The sequence below is a fragment of the Carex rostrata genome, chromosome 2 (genome assembly GCF_964058835.1).
Source record: "Carex rostrata chromosome 2, lpCarRost1.2, whole genome shotgun sequence".
NCBI lineage: Eukaryota > Viridiplantae > Streptophyta > Magnoliopsida > Poales > Cyperaceae > Carex > Carex rostrata.
Window position 1 is genome coordinate 4991716 of NC_135919.1, and position 20198 is coordinate 5011913.

Consider the following 20198-nt stretch of genomic DNA (forward strand, 5'->3'; position numbering starts at 1 on the left):
TTCAAAATCCAAACGGTCGATCCGAACCGTTCATCTTATTCTCCATATTAATATCTGCTTGGAGACCAAATTTTACATTTTTCTGAATTTTTTTACTATTTATTAAGTATTTTACAAAATTGTTGATGGTGGCTGCACAAAACAGTAAAACCGTTGGATTAGCGATTTTCAAAGTGGCTTAATAAATAGTAAAAAAATTCAGAAAATTATAAAATTTGGTCTCCAAGCAGATATTAATATGGAGAATAAGATGAACGGTTCGGATCGACCGTTTGAATTTTGAAAACTCGAATATTGAGCCGTAGCATAGAGGCCACTATGCTATCCATAGCACCCCAGCCTAACTCTATATATATATATATATATAGTACGGCTAACGCGCTTCCTCTAGCATATGGGCCGAAATGCTTCCGGTGGAAATTTGAAATTTCAAAATCCAAAAAGTCGATCTGAACCGTTCATCTTCTTCTCCATATTAATATCTGCTTGGAGACCAAATTTTACATTTTTCTGAAATTTTTTACTATTTATTAAGCCACTTTGAAAATTGCTGATCCAACAGTGGCTTACCAAACAGTAAAAATCAGAAGCTACCGTTGGATCAGCGATTTTCAAAATGACTTAATAAATAGTAAAAAATTTCAGAAAAATGTAAAATTTGGTCTCCAAGCAGATATTAATATGGAGAAGAAGATGAACGGTTTAGATCGACTTTTTGGATTTTGAAATTTCAAATTTCCACCGGAAGCATTTCGGCCCATATGTCAGAGGAAGCGCGTTAGCCGTACTCTATATATATATATATATATATATATATATATATATATAGGATTTGGCTAATATGTTATGGGTAGCTAAGAGGCCTCCCGTGCTACGGCTCAATATTCGACTTTTCAAAATCCTAATGGTCGATCCGAACTGTTCATCTTGTTCTCCATATTAATATGTGTTTTGAGACAAAATTTTACATTTTTTGGAAATTTTTTACTATTTTTTTAGATTTATTGAATATCGCTGTTTTTTATGGTCCAGATTTGTCTGAAAAACAGCGATTTTCAATAAATCTAAAAAAATAATAAAAAATTTCCAAAAAATGTAAAATTTGGTCTCCAAGCACATATTAATATGGAGAACAAGAAGAACGGTTCGGGTCGACCGTTAGGATTTTAAAAAGTCGAATATTGAGCCGTAGCACGGGAGACCTCTTAGCTACCCATAGCACCGTAGCCAAGTCCTATATATATATATATGTATATATAATATAATATAATATATATGTTAAAATGTGCTTTCATATCAAATTTTATATTTTTTTGAATTTTTTACTATTTATTGAGTATTTAACAAAATCGTTATATTCAGACCATTGAATTTTTGTACCCATCTTAATAAATAGTAAAAAAATTTAGAAAAATATAAAATTTGATCTGCAAGCACATTTTAAAATATCCATCATGTTGAATGGCTTGGATCGACTGTTTGTACTTTGAAAACTTTGAAAATACCGATCGTTGAATGCCTATCGTTGAACGAAAACTTAAACTGAATTTTTGAGGCACTAAACGAGGGTTCTAATGCCTCATTTTTTTTATATCTCATCATACCTCATATTTTATATCTTCATTTTCTTCATATTCAAAGTCTAAATTGTCGATCTGAACCGTTCAACATGATATCCATACTAAAATATGGTTAGGGATGAAATTTTATAATTTTTAAAATTTTTTTACTATTTTTTAAGATGGGTAGAAAATCAATGTTTTTTGAACGGTTCGGATTGAATAAAAATTTTTGTTGAATGGTTCGGGTCGAATAAAAATTTTAACATATATATTATATTATATATACATATATATACGTATATTATATTATATATACAGAGATGGGCTATGGTGCATTGCAATGCATGGAGGGGCTTGTGCATTGGACCATAAATCTAAAATTCAAAATCCAAATGGTCGATCCAAACCGTTCATCTTGTTCTCCATATTAATATCTTCTCTCCCTCTACTCTCCATCCAAACAAGGTGTTAGTTACTTCCTTGGTTCCGCTAGTTGGAGAGAATGGATGGGATCATGGGAGCGAAAGGAAGAGCGCCGATTTTTTTAAAAATACCCAAAAAAATAATTATTTTATTAAAAATAACCAAGTTTTGGATGAAATTTTAAAAATACCCAGGCCGCAGATTTTTTCTGCGCTCCAGAATTTTTATTCCGGGCCGCAGAAAAAATTTGCGCCCCGAAAATTTTTTTTTTTTTTTTTTTGAATTTTTTATTCCGAGCGCAGATTTTTTCTGCGCTCCGGATTTTTTTTTTTTTTTTTTTTTTTTTTAGCGTTTGGAGAAAAAAAAAATCCATTATGTATATGTATGTATATGTATGTATATGTATGTATATGTATATGTATATGTATGCATATGTATATGTATATGTATATGTATATGTATGTATATGTATGTATATGTATATGTATATGTATATGTATGTATATGTATATGTATATGTATGTATATGTATGTGTATGTGTATGTGTATGTGTATGTGTATGTGTATGTATGTATATGTATATGTATATGTATATGTATATATGTGTATATAATATATGTATATATATATATATGTATATGTATATATGTGTATATAATATATGTATGTATATGTATACACATATATACACATATATACATATACATATATTATATACACATATATACATATACATATACATATACATATATTATACACATATTATATTATGTATACATACACATATATTATTAAAAAAAATCAGACCATGGATATTTTCTTTCTCCAAACTCTAAAAAAAAAATTAAAAAAAATATACATATACATCTACATATACATATACATATACATAAACATAAATATTATATACATATACATATATTATACATATATTATAAAAAAAATGAGTTATACATATATTATATACACATATATACATATACATATATATATATACATATACATATAGAGAATGGCTAAGCTCAAATCGTTTATTCCTGGGCTCAGGAACAAACGATTGGGTTCTCCAATTTCCGAAGTTCAAACGGCCGATCCAAACCGTTAGATGTTTAATCTATATTAAAATGTGCTTGGAGACAAAATTTCATATTTTTTGGAATTTTTTTACTATTTATTAAGAGGGTTTGAAAGTTGTTGTTTTTATTAAAATTCTGCACCATAAAAAAACAGCGACTTTCAAACCCTCTTAATAAATAGTAAAAAAATTCCAAAAAATATGAAATTTTGTCTCCAAGCACATTTTAATATAGATTAAACATCTAACGGTTTGGATCGGCCGTTTGAACTTCGAAAATTGGAGAACCCAATCGTTTATTCCTGAGCCCAGGAACAAACGATTTGAGCTTAGCCACTCTCTATACATATATATACATATACATATATATACATATATATATACATATACATATACATATACATATATATACATACACGTACACATACATATACATACATATACATATACATACATATACATACACATACATAATGGATTTTTTTTTTCTCCAAACTCTAAAAAAAAAAAAAAAAAAAAATCTGGAGCGCAGAAAAAATCTGCGCTCGGAATAAAAAATTTCAAAAAAAAAAAAAAAAAAAATTTCGGGGCGCAAATTTTTTCTGCGGCCCGGAATAAAAATTCCGGAGCGCAGAAAAAATCTGCGGCCTGGATATTTTTCAAATTCCATCCAAAACTTGGTTATTTTTAATAAAATAATTATTTTTTTGGGTATTTTTAAAAAAATCGGGGAAGAGCGAGTGATATCTACAAGGCTTACTCTATAAAACAAAAATCAGAAGGCACGGAAAGACAAAGGAGTAAAGATCTTACTCTCCGTGGACGAAATCCTACCCGTCCAATTTAATTAGGCGTGTAACGAGAGGCAAATCTGCTGCGATTCTACAGGATCGCAGGGTCCTGTGATTTCAATTTCAAACCTTCATTTATTACATTGTACGAATCTTAAAAAGAGAGAGTTTCTGTACACGGATCTCAAAATATATGAACGGTTGAAATTAGAATCGCAGGGACCCTGCGATCGTAGGATCGCAGCAGATTTATTTCCGTAACGAGAGGAAGACGGGCCCACCGAGAGAATTCGCTAGTTTACCCTTTTCCCGCCTCTCTCTCAGTCTCTTCTTCTCTCCCACGCTTCCCTTCTCCCGACTTCCGATCTCGATCGCCCCGCCACCGGAGAGAGACTGGACTCGGCGGCGTGAGATGGCGACCAGATGAAGCGCTCATGCTCATTGAGCTGAGTCCACGGCTCGCTACTCAACCTTAGCACACTGAGGTAACCAGAGAAGCGATGATCATATTAAGAACGCTTTCATTGAATTGCTAAATTGAATATTTCTAAACATTGTATACTTTTGTAAGGCCATTTAGAATATTTTAACAAGGGGGAATGTTTGCTTGGTCTTGTACTGATCCACTTTTTAACCTTTAACTTGTCCAGTTTTCTTTTGTCAAAGTCATGTGTACTGGTACTGAAATTGGTACACAAATACTGAAACTGAGATTGGTATGTACCTGTCAGTACTGTATTTGAATTTTTGGTACCAATTTATGTTATTTTTTAGGTGTGTTTCTTAGGATGTAATATTGTGTACCAATGGATACATGTTACCAAAGTACTATATTTGGAGAATGTTGGAGTTACAAATTGTACATACATAGAAATTCAACTTTTTGATTTTTTTACCCTTGATTTTTCTTGTAGACTCCTTCGATCATCTCTCTGTGCCACCTTCTCTGCCAGCCTCTCCAGCGCTTCCCCGGTTCAATGCCTATAGTACTCGAAGACCATTTTAATATATCGGATGATAAATATTCAGATTTCATCCGAAACCATCATGCAAGTGTGCTTAATCACTGTGAATTTCACGCTGGGATGGGCGTTGTGGGCCCAGCAACCCGTGCTCAAGAATGGAGATGGTCTGTGATTCACGTGACGAATGACATAGGGAGGAGTATTGAAATTGTGAAATCTTTGGAGTCCTTGTGGCTTTACGGCTATCGCCGTAAAGAAAACCATCCAAATAATCATTGGAGATTGATTACAGATGAAGAAGAGGGTTTTTCGGGTTTGCCGGGTGAAAGAAAATCCCTAAACTTTGATGGGAAATACCCGGGTTATACTGCTCAACTAAATATCTCTAGACTTGCATTGAATAGTGCAATTACAACCTTGGATAACTACGCACAAGAGCTAGATAATGGAACAAGTAATGTTAACTACAACCAAGCTAAAAGAGCATTTGTTGTGCTGATCTTGTATTTTGCAGAAGCCCTAAGGATAACACCAATAAGAGATGTGCTTATAGAAGGATTTGATGATGTGCTTATAGAAGGATTTGATAAATCCCAGGAAACGGTCATTGTTGGTGATAAATACATGGAGTTAGCTAAAAGATGGTCAATAAATTCGCATGTGTTTCTCTCTGGTCAAAATTCAGGACAAGGCTTGTGGTTAGCATTACGCAGAAAAGGAACTCAATTGTACCAGCTTGATGGCATCCCCCCTGGTGAACTAGAAGACCCCAATCATGGCGTCTCTCGTATTATTTTAACTTTTGTATTAATTTTAGTATATGTTTTGTATAATCGTGGTAACTCATTTGTTAGCCTATGGTTTGACTTTATGGAGAGTTGAATTGAGGTTCTTACCCTTACACCATAAAAAAAAAAATCAGCTTCAGCTTTTCATAATTGACTTGACAGTAAAAGGTCCTCTAATATTACTTGTATTCATGTTACTAATCATAGTATAATGGTTAGTTGACTTTATTTGTTTTATAGGTGAGATTTATGATGCTTCAAATATGCCCAAGTCTTTATTTTCATTGAAAGGGCTGCTGAAATTAGCTATATATATTGAGAGTTTCTATACTCATTTGAGTGTTGGTGGGCCCCATAGAGCATATGAATGAGTGCGTATCCCCTGAGATATCTCAATGTTTTTCCAAAAAAAACACTCAAAGTTTGAGATATCTCAGAGGATGCGAATTCCATATGAACTGCCCAAGTCGAAGCGGTCTATCCACATAGGTACTTTGTTGATGAATATTTCTGCAAATCTGCTATCTTGTATGAATATTTAATGTTTAGGGAGTTTTATATTAATCAAGTTTTAATTTTCTGTTCTTAAATGTAACTAATATATTTACCTTTTATTTGTCTTTTCCTCTAACAGGTGAAACATTACTTTTGACTAAATCTCCATCCAACATTAAGGGAAAAGAGAAGAAAACAAAGTTTTTCTCAGAAAATGCAAGCGGTGGTTCCTCTACTGGAATTGAAAAAGAGGTGCAGAGGTTATCTGAAAGTCAAGAGCCGAGTTTCCGCAACCAGTTAAATCTTGCTATTGTAAGTTTTCTTTCAACTAAATGTCCTCAACAAAGACTTCTAATATGTTCATCCCCCTTTATGCACATTTGTAAGACTCTTTGGGCATAACAGCCAATCCCTTAATTGAAAAATTGATATTAGAGCAACAGTTGTTTTTCATTCAATTGAAAAGGAATCTTTTATTCTCTTTGTGCTTTCATTGAAGCAATTCAAAAATTTTGATGGCAATTTGGTTCTATTTCAATTTAATTAATCTTATATTCACAATGGGTTGTCATTTGCAGATAATAATAAACTGCATAAATTGCTTGTTAAACAGGTTGGTCATGTTGACTCGGGCAAGTCCACATTATGCAGCAGATTGCTACATTTACAGGAAGAAGCTAAAAATAAGGTCACATAGTTTCTTTACTACTAGAGTATTTAGTTAATAATTGCAGAGAAAAAAAAAGGCTAGAAAGAGTAATTCTACCTTAAAATTTTATATTTAGGAAGGCACTAATTTTATCAGGGTGGAGCAGCTTAATTTTTCATATTATATAATGTAGGGACTTCTCTGCAAATATCCAGTAAGGGAAGGTTTTTTCATGTTTCATGACTTGGTATTTCTAAATTATTGTTCCATTGCAGCAGCAGGGCTTGTTTGCATATGCTTGGGCCATGGATGAGAGCCCTGATGAGAGGCAGAGAGGCGTGACTATGATGGTTTCGTTAAAAAATTTTGACTCGATAAACTACCATGTGGTTTTACTGGACTCACCTGGACATAAGGATTTTGTGCCCAACTTGATTTCTGGTGCTGCACAAGCAGATGCTGCAATTCTAGTAATTGATGCCTCTATAGGTAAGGTTGTCAGTTTCGACAAGAGTTTTTCTTTTCAAAAATAAATATTTTTGTCCATGGCAATTCTTGCATTTGTGAAGACAGTAATACTTATGAATGACATTCGATTGGACGTACCTTTCTTCATTTTTTTCTAGTTGTTGGTGATTAACATATTCAAATCCATCTATCTTGACATATAGGTGCCTGTGAAGCTGGTGTGGTTGGAATGACTGGTATGGATCAGACAAAGGAGCATGCACAAATTGTTAGAAGCTTTGGTTTAGAGCATATAATTGTGGCCATTAACAAATTAGACTCTGAGGAGTATTCAAAAAGAATATTTGATTCGATTAAATTTCAACTTGATCCATTTTTTCGTTCTTGTGGATTCAAGGAGTCAGCTCTTAAATGGATCCCACTAAGCGCAATGGAGAATCAGAATTTGATCGCACCTGCATCTGATGCTCGTTTGTCTTCTTGGTAATTCAAATTTTAACTTCTTCTTTCATGCAATCTTAATTGGTCTCTTATTTATGTACGTATTTTATGTTAATCTTTATAAATTTCCATCTCATAGGTCATTTAATTTGCAAATTCTTGTTTTGGAAACAATGTTTATCACACTGGATGACAATGCACCATATACGGTTTTTGAAACAAATTCTATTTTTGTTTTCATTTTGTGCCTTTTTGTTGTTTGGTTGCATGACTGAGGCTTGATATCTCAAATATTTTCCAAAAGAAATCCCGTAATACTGGTACATATTATTTATATTAATTACCTCTTGTACAAATGTACTTAGGTACAACGGAGGTTGTCTTTTAGATGCCATCGACTCCATACCAACACCGAGTCGAGATATTTGTAAGCCATTAATTCTACCTGTATGCGACATTCCTTCATCTCGAACTCTTGGACAATTGGTAGTTTCTGGCAAGTTGGAGGCCGGTGCAATTGGTGTTGACTCTAAGGTATTTAATATCTTATTTACTATGCCCTGCCATGGCCTGCCAGATGGTTCGTGTATTGTATAATGGCTAGTATTTGCAAATTTTAAAATATTTTTTTAGAATCAAACATTCATTACTATCAATACAAAAGGAGTTATATCAACAACTAGCCATTATTACATCAGTAATAAAGAAGTTTGGTTGCATTTCCATATTACAAACAAGGACTGCTTCCAATTTGCCGAAAAAATTCTGTTCTCATGCTTGTTATTTCTGATCTCTCTCTCTCTCTCTCTCTCTCTCTCTCTCTCAGGTTATAGTTATGCCTTCAGGCACTACAGGAACAGCAAGGACCATAGAAAAAAATGGTGCCAATTGTAATGTGGCAAGAGCTGGGGATATTGTTTTCGTTAGTTTGCAAAATATTGAAGCTCATGAACTTACATCTGGTGGGACCCTCTGTCACGTAGACTTCCCTGTACAAGTTGCTTCGATTCTGGAATTGAAGATTTTAGTTCTGGAAATAAGAACCCCAATTTTAGTTGGTACTCAGGTCAGTTTTATAGAATATAGGCTTTAATAAAATTACAGGAGTGAGGTTATGGAAATATACATATTACACGGTGGCCTGCGCTATGAACTCATATCTTCGTTTTTAAAGTCCAAATAGTCGATCTGAACCGTTCAACTTGATCCTCATATGAAAATGTACTTGCAAACCAAATTTCACATTTTTTATAATTTTTTTACTGTTTTTTTAGGTATGCAGAAATTGAAAATTCTGGACCATTCAAAAGGTGTGATTTTCTAACTATCTAAAATAGTAGTAAAAAAATTCTAAAAAATTTTAAATGTGGTCTGCAAGTGCATTGTCATATGGGGAACAATTCCGATCAATTGGTTGAACTTTCAAAATAGAGATATGGATCCATAGCACGGGTCGATCCGTAATATACATATTACCATAGCGTCATTCAATACTACAATACACTGATTTGGCACTTGGTGATTTAATTTTTAGGTAGAGTTTTACATACACCATGCAAAGGCCTCTGCACAGGTAGAGAAAATAATTTCACTGATAGATAAAAAAACAGGAGAAGTCTTTAAGAAGGCGCCGCCGCGTATGCTTTTAGGCAAACAAAGTGCTATAATAACTGTATGTCATTATATCATCCTTCTGTTTAATTGAATTACAATTTTTCACAAGATTCATCAGTTTTGGTTTCAGTGGTTGTAGATGCCACAAAAAATAGACACAACCATAGTTCCTCCAATAAGAAAGTAAATGGAAGCTAATTTTTTTTTTTCTTCTGGGTTTTTGTTAGGTAAAGCTGGACAGAGAAGTGTGTGTCGAAGAATACGCAACATGTCGAGCACTTGGTAGGGTTTTCTTAAGATTGTCAGGGAGTACAATTGCAGTTGGAATTGTAAACCGAATTATAGAGTAGTAGTCCGTTCAATGTTTCTTAGTTGACATGTCTGCTTCAACCCCTGTGAACAGAGGAAGAGTTAGATTCTTTCCTCCTTTTTAGGAATTTATAGGATGTTAGTAAAATGTGGATGTATATGTTCGTTTTGCTAATGCTCGTGTTTTTCAGTTGCGGTACTGAAAGAGAATTGAAAGTTTAGTACCTCCAAAAGCATTTAAATTGGTGTTAATTAAAGTTGAAAATAGCTACATGTATTAAGCGAATAGGGATGATACCGAATAGTGTTGAACCTTGTCAACCAGCTGCCGTAGTTAAATGATGCACAACATCCTTGGTTGGTAAAACACGGGTAAATATTTTAATATTTTAACGGCGCACGGACTATAGAATCAAAACAGTGCTAAATATAGTTTGTGTGCCGCATGGAGCCAAAACTGCTCCGTTAAATTTTTTTTTGCGTATACACCTAAATATTTTTTAAAAAAGATTAAGTAAAGTCAGAGTTAAACAAAGGTTTATGAAAATTAACAGCCCAACTAGAATCATTTTCAAGAAAGAAAAAGAAAAGTTATTTGCCAACTTTTTAGGAATTTTTGAAATGAAATTTAAATGAGAAATAAAATTAGCAGGAAATAATTGATTAGATTATTGACAACCACCCTATCTTGATTCTCTTGCTTTGATACAATACTGGGCTGATTTTTTTTTCATTAATATATTGTGGTTTAGTCGACTGTCATGTACTGCTAAGATATTGCATGCAATGGTATGGACAAAATGGTAGCTGCAGAGGTCGTAGCAATTGCAAAACGGTGCAATCTATTTTGTACAATCAGATGAAAATTATTGGTGGTTAGTGGTTAATGTATGGCCATTATTTGATGACAATACGTACTGAGATAATTCAAAATGGCACATTTACGTATTCAGGATTACCCCACTGATACCGACGTGTAACAATTAGGTATGTTACATACTTGCGTTATGATTGAATGCCATTCGTTATCAGTTGATTTAACTTCTGGGGTTTTGGGGTTAATTGTTTTTCTTTTTCTTTTTTATCTTTCTTAACAAGGTCTATATAGCTTATACTTACAATATTATATTGTCACTGATAAAAAAAAATCATATTTTGTTTAGTGAGGCTATGGTACTATGGATCAATATCAGAGTTGAATGGTCCATATATACATGTTGAATGGTTCATATCGATTGTTCGATCCGTCCAGTTGTAAATCGGAGAACTGCAGTTGGAATTGAGAAACTAGCGGGAAGCTGAAAAAGAGGGCTTTGAGCCCAAAATCGGGAAGAAGATATATCCACAAGGAAAATTAAAAATGGAAGGTTGATACCCACGTTCACTCCACGTTCAGAAGGCCCAAATGTTCGGTTTATTTTTTTACCGTCCAATCGGGAAATAAAATGTTTTCTGAGTTAATTGAAATTCCCAAATTTGGAGTTTTATTTTTGGACCACTAAAAAATATCTACGCAGGAAGAATTGAAATAGAAGGTTCAGATTCACGTTCAGACGGCCCAAATTCAGGGCTAAGCCCAAGGGTTCTTATTCACTGAGTTACTAAAATTCCCAAATTTTTGAATTTATTTTTGGACCGTCCAATCAGAAATCGAGTCAATCCTGATCCTTTAATATTTGAGCGGATTTAAATCTAAAGGTCTGGATCTAAACTTAAGAATTTCAACAAATCAGATGATTGTTTACCGACGGTTGAAGTGAGAGAAAATATTTTCTTTGACAATATTATCCTCTCATTAAACAAATTTAAGGCTGTTTTTCAAAACCTTTGAAATTAGAAGAATTATCTTTGCGTGGACCGCCGGCATTTATTACAAAATTAGATAAAGTAACAATAATTTCATGATGTAATTCAAATAGGAAGATTGAGAATCATATACATGTCTAAATTGTTAAAAAAAAATAGTATCATTTTTTTCCTTGGTTGTACAGTAGAAATTTTAACAGCAATTTTAGCCTTAAAATTACTCTATGCAAATATTAACAGCAATGTTAGCCAAATTTTTATTAACATCCAAAAATATATCAAATTTCAAAATCTACACTTCAATCTAAGAAATTTCAAAATCTATCCAAACTACAATTTCTTTTTGCAGAAATTCAACCTAAAACCGTAAAAATATTAATGGCTTTTAGGTTGAATTTCTGAAGACATGAGTGAACAATCTTATCACCAAGTGCATATACACAAATATCAATTTTTTTGAGGAAATGTATGTCAATTAGGTGGGAAACCAGAAAAATAAACGAAATTGGGATCTTCAAACAACTCATAAAATGTGTTTATACTATTTCAACCATGTCCGTACAAGTACAAATAAAGGATGTGCATACCAGAATGACTTTTTAAAAATTATAATGTGTTAATCAATCATGTCTGTACCACAAGATGTTACCATCATCAGATTCCTATGTCAGTGTCACACTTCGAGACAACCAACTACGTATTTACACGTAAGACAAAGACATGTGCACATTATATACTATCAATAATAAGTTCTCGTGCAACTTGTCTTGAATCAAATAAAATATTTTAACATCACAATTAATTCAAACACAACATATATTCAACATGAGATCGGGACAATATGGCAAACAAACCGATAATTTAGAAACATGATTTCTAAATTATTATTTATATACTTTTATTATTGAACAAAATATAATTATTATGATTAGAACTAAGAGTTCTTTATAATAAAAATAACTTCGGGGTCATTAGTGAATAACTCCCAGAGTCTTCCGTGAAAATTTACCATATATTAAACTAATTGAAGTTACTCAATAGCACTAATATCAAACGGTTGATATATAACATATATCATCAAACTCTACGTTACGAATCAAATTAATTAAAATAACTCATCATCTGACTTATATAAAGAAGACATACATATATTGATAGTACGAATTAACATCTTGTTACTCCTGCATATATGCCGATTCCCAAAGATTGAAAAAAGACAAAATTTGAATATATAAATTATTTGATTATTGTTAAACAAACTGATTTATGAAATAACAAAAGTTCTGACAATTGAAATCCTTCTTAAATTCCATCGATTAATTATATAATCTATATATTTTATTAAATAATAAATATCAGGAAATCTTATTAAATAAATAATTTACAGAAATTATAAAATTTTCAGGAATCTTTATCAAATAAATAAATATAATCTAGAGATGATATCGGATAATAAATATAAGAAATATTAACAAATAGATAAATGTAAGAGATTGTTTAATCTACTTACGAAGCACTAATTGAATATAATATAAGAATACCTTATTTTCATGGTTTGAGTCTCTGATGGGAGTCACGAAGGAAAGAGGAAATAACAAAATATAATTCTCCTTTTTAATTTGTGTGAAGGAGGCGAGAGAGAGTACCAAATTACAAATATATATATAGAGAGCAGTTATTTTGTAAATGACCGGAAATTACTAATTACAAAAGAGGAGGCGGCAACATTTGCAAAGTAGTTATTTTTGTTTAAGTTATTATATCTATTTTGAGTAATTAATTATGACTTGTTGAAAACCCTATGCTATTAATTACTAAGGTTTATAAATATATAAACTATTTTACATACTGATGCAATTTGGACTACAGTGATTTCTATTCAAGATGGTTTATTTTGGATAATTTATTAAAATAATCTATTTAATAAAGGAAAGAAAAATAAAAATATATAAACTATTTACGTTGTACTATAATTTAGTAATTTAATGACGTAGCGTTACATATTGATTATATTTAAAAAATGAATATTTCAATTAGGTTGTATCAAAAAATGCATAGCGTTACATTCTTTTCTAGCTAGCTTCTTCGAAAATAATTTTGTCCTCAAAATTCAAACACTAACTTATAATTACTTTTATACATTACAACAAAAATATAATCTATTGATAAAGTACGTGTTACGTACATTCTCTCTTTCTTTAAAAAGAATTTTGTCCTTAAAATTCAAACTTAACAAATATTTTACATGAAGTATATATTTTTAAATTATACTACAAACATAAGTAATTATTAATAAATATATATATACATTTTTTTTCAAGGTGCGACAATCAGTACAAACTATTACTAATGAACTTTCAAATTTCATCAATAGACTCGAATCACATTTTTTGTATAATTAATAAACAAAACCTAAAATTAATGCTGAGTAAAATGTGTATCCTTTAGCTAAGTAAAATGCTCTAACATCATTAAGTAAATCTTTACAAGTTTCATACTTAAAATTAAGTAGTTGAAATTTTTTGACCTCATGTTTGGATAGAATTACTGACTCATTAATATTTTTATGTAGTAATAAAAGATTATATGAAATAATTAAATAATTTTGTTTGAATCGAAGCTAATATTGTAATTTTATTATTGCAATTATTTTTTACTTTGCTAATGTAATTTTGTATTTGCAAAAAATATAGTCAATAAAATTTAATTAAATTTGTCTACAAAAATTTAATAAAAGTAAAAGAAATAATTTAAAAATGTTTGAAAAATAAAAATAATAGAACATTTTGAATTACCTTATGAAATAATCTAGCTAGGAGAATGATGGGAGGGCAAAAATAATTTAAAAGATGAAAATAAAGGACATGATGATATCTAATAGCTAATATGTCAATGAAAATAAATGATATATCTACTTATTATCATCATCATTTATTTGCACCTTATCAGTTTCTTCCCTTAATCAATTTTTTTTCAGATTTGTTAGTTTTCTCTTTCCGAAGAGGACTATATAGTCCATAAAAGAACTTTCTCTCACCCCAGCCTAGGGGCTGCACAAAAAGTTTGTAGTTCGTAATTCAATTTGAGTTTGATTCGAAATTTTTTTGCAATTAATTCGATTCGAATTAGTTCGTTTTGAAACAAATCAAAACACTTTGGTCCGAATCTTATTCAAATTCAAATTCAAACTCAAACTGGGTATTATTTGTTTGAAATTGATTTGCAAACTATTTAGGTTCGAATCTCAAATAATGCAACTAATAGATTCAATCATCAATCTTTAATGAGGAGGGTTCAAATGCCTCTATGTTTTTGTGCCTCCATCATGCCTCCATCTCTTTCCATCATTTTCAAAGTTCAAACAGTCGATCCGAACCGCTCAACCTAACCTCCATACTAAAATATGTTTGGAGACCAAATTTTATATTTTTAGGAATTTTTTTACTATTTTTTTAGATATGTACAAAATCAGTAAATCTGAACCATCTAAAAACAGTATTTTTGTACCTATCTAAAAAAATAGTAAAAAAATTCCTAAAAATATAAAATTTGGTCTCCAAACATATTTTAGTATGGAGGTTAGGTTGAGCGGTTCGGATCGACTATTTGAACTTTGAAAATGATGGAAAGAGATGGAGGCATGATGGAGGCACAAAAACATGGAGGCATTTGAACCCTCCTCATCTTTAATAATACATGAACCAAACTTATATCAAACCTCAAAATTATTAATATAATGATAACTTATCATAGAAAAATATTTTAGCAGCGTAACAAATTAACAATGGAATAAGTTTCATTTAACTAGGTCTATGCTATGATTTTAATCAATTTCAGCAGCATAAAAGATAAGATAATCTTGAACTGTCTCATAATCCATCAGTGTGAATTCGTAAAAAGTAAAAGAAAATTGTGTGAATTTGGTTTTACATGAAGAAAAGTAATGCATAAACTACCGGTATAACTAGAGCTATAAAAAAAAAATTATAGTTCGCAATTCGATTGACTTCAATTCAAAAAATTTATGATTTGCATTTAATTTTATTCAAAATTAGTTCAATCTTATTCAAACTTAAACTCAAATTGTGTTAAGTTTGCTTTGGTTCTTGCAGCCCTACCTCAGCTCTGCGGCAACTAAAATTTGATATGTTAAAATCTGCACCGGTTTACCGACCGAAATTAAAAATAGAAGTTTATTTCTTTTTTAGAAATCCAAAAATAGAATTTTATTTCTGTTTTCTCCATCCGCCCTCTCTCTCTCTTTCTTAATTATTGTCCGCAAACGCAACCCAACTTTTCGCGTCTAGGGCTGACGGCAGCAACCAAATGGACAGCAGAGAAGAAGAGAAATCGTATGATTCTAGATATCTATCAAGCATATGTACCCTCTGTATCTGTTCTTTGTGTATATGTACTTAGGCGTGCTTGCTTTTTGCATGCAGATGTACTGGCAGCCACACACGTGCACGGATCGAGGTGTTTTCAGCCGAAATGACGTTCAGAGGGTTTCCTAAGCGTCCTGGCTCCCACCGAAATTTCTTTGGCGTCATTTTCATCCACAGCTGCAAAAAAGATTTCATCATCTTTGATGCTGAGGCGCTAGACCCTCCGCAAATTAATTCAAAAGTAAATTAAATTTAAATCAAATACAAACACTTTAAAAGAAAACTATTCATGTAATTATCATGCCCTTGTTAATAGTTAACACTCACAGGGCCATCTCACTTTAACCAGCCTGAGGCATAGCATACCAGTAGAGGATGATATAGTCATATTCCCTTGGTTCATCGATCCCAATCTTTGTACTATGCATGTACGTCAAGAAATTTTTTGGCAAGCTAAATCGGATGACATGAACCAATTTATTTGCCGGACTATCCTATGCCCATACAGCAACTATCTTGATGTTAGCTTTGCAGTCTACAATGATGCTGTGGAGGCGCATTTGGATATTTATTTTGTTGACTTTGAGAATATTATAGAAGAAGATGATCTCATAAAGGTTCACGGGACAGTGAGTGCATCAAATAGTTTTCTCTCCAACTCTATGGCTAAGAGCTTTCTCTTTCATAAATTGAGTGAAGAGTGTGTTAGTCTCAAACCTGGCGAGTTGGTCCCTCTCCCTTTGTCAAGAAGGATAACCACAATTCCACGTCAATCAACTTTGTTTGTTCATGTGAGCATAGATGTAAGTAATGTATTAGTCATAGATGAGACAGTGAAGTTCAACTTCAATCCTAGTTTAGACTCTACTGAAGAGTTCATTATTCTTCCCAACCATGGGAAGGTGTTAGTGAAGGTTAGTTGGGTCGATTGCCAAACTCTAGATGAAGAAGGAAACGACCACCTCTCAATAGAAGATGATGTTGCACCTCAGGAAGCCAATTTCATGGACACTCTTGCTGGATAAGAGGATCCTAGGCCTCAAAAATGCTTCAGGGATTTTAATGTGCCTCGTTCGCTCTCTGCTCCCCAACAGACTGACATGGACCAGCAGCTGCCTGTGTCATTGTCCAACTTCAGGTCCCTCATGGAGGTGTTTTCCGTGAAATTCCTTGAATTCGATCGACTTGACTTGCACAAGATGTATGGTTGCATATTGCTAAGAGTATGTCCCACGTATGTCATCTTCAGCAGGAAAAAGGGGGGTCCCCTAAATATTACTCGTGAGGTTGATTTTGTTCAATTTTATTTTAATTTGATTCTCTCCTTTCTTTCCACTGAAATATATAGTCACTCCTCTATTATGTTTGATAATGCTAATGAGTATAGCTATGCAATTACTTGCTGCAGGGTTTTGTTAAGCTTAGAGGCCCCAATACAGTCATAGAGCCATTTGATCCTGTACTTGTTTTTCCCCATCTATTCAGATATGAAACTTGGCGCGATCAGTTCATAGATCCATTCGATAAGCTGTCGTGGGACAATGAGGCGATGTGGGATGATACTAGAGGTGGGAGGTATGACACGTTCTATTCCAAAAGATTAGAGACCCAATTCGGACTGATAGAGGTGAACTATGCTGTTTATTTGTATAGCGTGGAGGCTCGTGTAGATGTTACACTAACAGACTGTCAATTTTCCACAACCATTGTTTATGGGTGTATAACTGCCCAAAATTTAAAGTTTGGTGAGAAGGAGGCTAGAAGCTACCTATTCAATAGTGATAAAACTGAAGGTATCCGTATAGATGTTAGTCCTGACAAGGGTAAGGTTGCGAAACTTCCTCTCTCAAGATCTATAACTGTACATCCAATTGATTCAGTTGTCACCATCATTGTGAACATTTGGCAAAGCGGTATCGTGGGCACACAAGATCAGCCAATTGCTAAAAATGTGATTTTCTCATTTAAAAGCTTGAGTGGCCTGCGGGTGGTGAAGACTTTCTACGGGGATGCATGTCAAGTTAATGTAGATGTAACGATGTATTGAGAAAAGAACAGTATTAGTTTAATTTCATTACAAAAAAAGAACCTTATCCTTATGTTCGTCATGTGCTGTTTCCAAGTTATATTTTGTTTTGGATGATGTTCAGATGTTTATCAATGTATTACTATGGTGGTCTTTGCTTAGTTTGTTTTTAGTTGTGGCGTTGCTTTCAAAATAATCAACCTATTCTCTGAAGCAACAGGAAACTTATCAAAACCAAACACTTGTTATTGTAAGGGGCACCGCTAATTAGCTCAAAAAACTGAAATAAATGTGATTGAAAGTAAATGATGGGTTAAGAGAAATTTGACACGCGGGATGTTAACGGAGTTCGGCAAAACAAAGGCCTACGTTTTTGGGGCTTCGCAACCTCAAGTGGTGCGCCTTTCTATTATCCAATACGAAAGGATTACAACTTGTGAACCGGCGAGCCCTTACAACCAATGGATGTCACACGGCCAACAAAAGATGAGCGCCGGCGAGCCCTTACAACCAAGGGAAGTCACACGAGCTACTCGAGGTGAGAATGAAGTCTCAAAGTCTAGATTAATAAGAGAAACACTCAATATATCACTCTAACCTAATCTAACTTGAGATTAGTGAAGTAGGTTTGAGGTTGTTTGAGAGATATTGAAGTTTTAAGCTCAATTAACAATGGTGGAACCAAGCTCACAGAAAATCGTCTCTTTTGCAATTAGGGACGGCTAGGTTGATTTGGGAAGAAAGCCAATTCCCCTATTTATAGAGTCAGCTCAAAACTGAGCTAAATGAGCTAAAACGTTACAACATTTTCTGAAAACGTTACAATGTTTTCCCTTTGCGATTTTTAGGTTTTTAAATTGACTGATAGCTCAGCTTAAATGCTCAAAAACGTTACATAACGTTTGTAAAACGTTACATAACGTTTTGCTCTGTAAAATTTTGATCAAAAACAGGATTTTTCAAGATTAAATTTAATTAAAACGTTACAACGTTTTGTGAAAACGTTATAACATTTTAGGACTCTTGTACAACTGGATTTCAGTCCCTTAACATCATTAAAACGTTATAACGTTTTATGTTTTCTCTGAGTTTGATCAAGCTCTTACTTAGTGTTTTTGACAGGAGTAAAACGTTACATAATGTTTGGTTCTGTAAAAACAGCCTCAAACTTACTTTACCAAGTACAAAGTATTACAATTTGCATTCTTGACAAATATCTTCATGATTTCTTCTGTCCAAGCATTTTACATTGCAATTTCAATTCTTCTTGAACCTACATAATCTTAAAGTAGAAGAAATCGTAAAATTCAATAATTGTATGTTTTTGCAAATTAGTCAAATAGACATAAAAAATTATTGTACGAACAACAACACTATCATTTTTATTTGAATAATACTGCTAATTTGTAACTATATTTCCCCGCATGAGACAGCAGCTGCTATTATATATTAGAAAATTGCAATATTTTTTATTTGAATAATAGTGATAATTAATTTGCTCATGAAGAAAAAGGTAACCAGTGCACATACAGACTATCTGTATAAATATATGATGTATACCGATTAAATTGTCTAATTTTGTAATACTTCCCTGATGATTGTTGAAAATAATAGGTGATTTAAATATTCTAATTTTCTAATACTTCCCTGATTAAATTTTCTAATTTTCTAAATTTTATATCTATCTCTACAAATAATTTAGTCTGTGAGTTAGATAATTTGAAAATAATTGGTGAATAAAATTATCCTTAGTGAGTGAGAGGTGGGTAATAAATTTATGTCTTATATAAATAATGACTTCAAAGAGGATTATGAGGATATTTTTCTTTCAAGGTGCAATTGGATTTCATAATAAAAAAATAGGAGAAAATCCGAAGATAATTTCTATCATTATCCGTCAAAAATAGTGAATAACGAACGATAATTAATAATTATTGAATAAACTAATAACTTAAATAGTATAATTAAAATTATAACAAATAAATAAGTAATAAGATTTCACTGGCATCCAACAACAAGCTGTAACATTCTAATGTGTGTCAATCCTCTCTAAATTTCAATGCAATAGTTGCATTGAATGATATGACTAATACTCAACCAAGAAAATAACTGATCACAAGTCTTTCGATATCAGTTCCGACAAATAAATTCTATAATCGATTATAAAAAGAATAATTCAAGTTTGAGTCCTATTACACGGTAGAACCAACACAGAAAACTCAAGCCTCAATTACCACCCTACCTCCATTTCAACTTTTTTCCTCTCTCCACACTACTACAAAAAAACTCTTTCACATCGGTTGAAATCGCACTTTACCATCTATTTTTGATCCGATGCATATCACCCCGATAGAAAATGTATGTACATGTACCATCGGTTGAAAATCGATGGCATTGGTA

General features: G+C 32.5%; 3 protein-coding genes across 3 annotated transcripts; all 3 read left to right on the top strand.

Annotated features, from left to right (window-relative positions):
- Nucleotides 1-7042: 7042 nt before the first annotated feature.
- LOC144549066 (uncharacterized) lies at nucleotides 7043-9750 on the top strand. The gene is made up of 6 exons (XM_078297823.1): nucleotides 7043-7238; nucleotides 7421-7700; nucleotides 8024-8192; nucleotides 8485-8724; nucleotides 9193-9330; nucleotides 9500-9750. Exons 1-6 carry the CDS (start codon nucleotides 7055-7057, stop codon nucleotides 9620-9622), a joined length of 1134 nt encoding a protein of 377 aa, XP_078153949.1. The 5' UTR covers nucleotides 7043-7054; the 3' UTR covers nucleotides 9623-9750.
- A 6091-nt stretch (nucleotides 9751-15841) lies between these two features.
- Nucleotides 15842-16828, top strand: LOC144549401 (uncharacterized). The gene is made up of 2 exons (XM_078298124.1): nucleotides 15842-16013; nucleotides 16102-16828. The coding sequence occupies exons 1-2, from the start codon at nucleotides 15879-15881 to the stop codon at nucleotides 16795-16797; spliced, it is 831 nt and encodes a 276-aa protein (XP_078154250.1). The 5' UTR covers nucleotides 15842-15878; the 3' UTR covers nucleotides 16798-16828.
- Nucleotides 16829-16872: 44 nt separating this feature from the next.
- Nucleotides 16873-17819, top strand: LOC144567356 (uncharacterized). The gene is made up of 2 exons (XM_078317483.1): nucleotides 16873-17058; nucleotides 17181-17819. Exons 1-2 carry the CDS (start codon nucleotides 16873-16875, stop codon nucleotides 17817-17819), a joined length of 825 nt encoding a protein of 274 aa, XP_078173609.1.
- Nucleotides 17820-20198: the final 2379 nt, after the last annotated feature.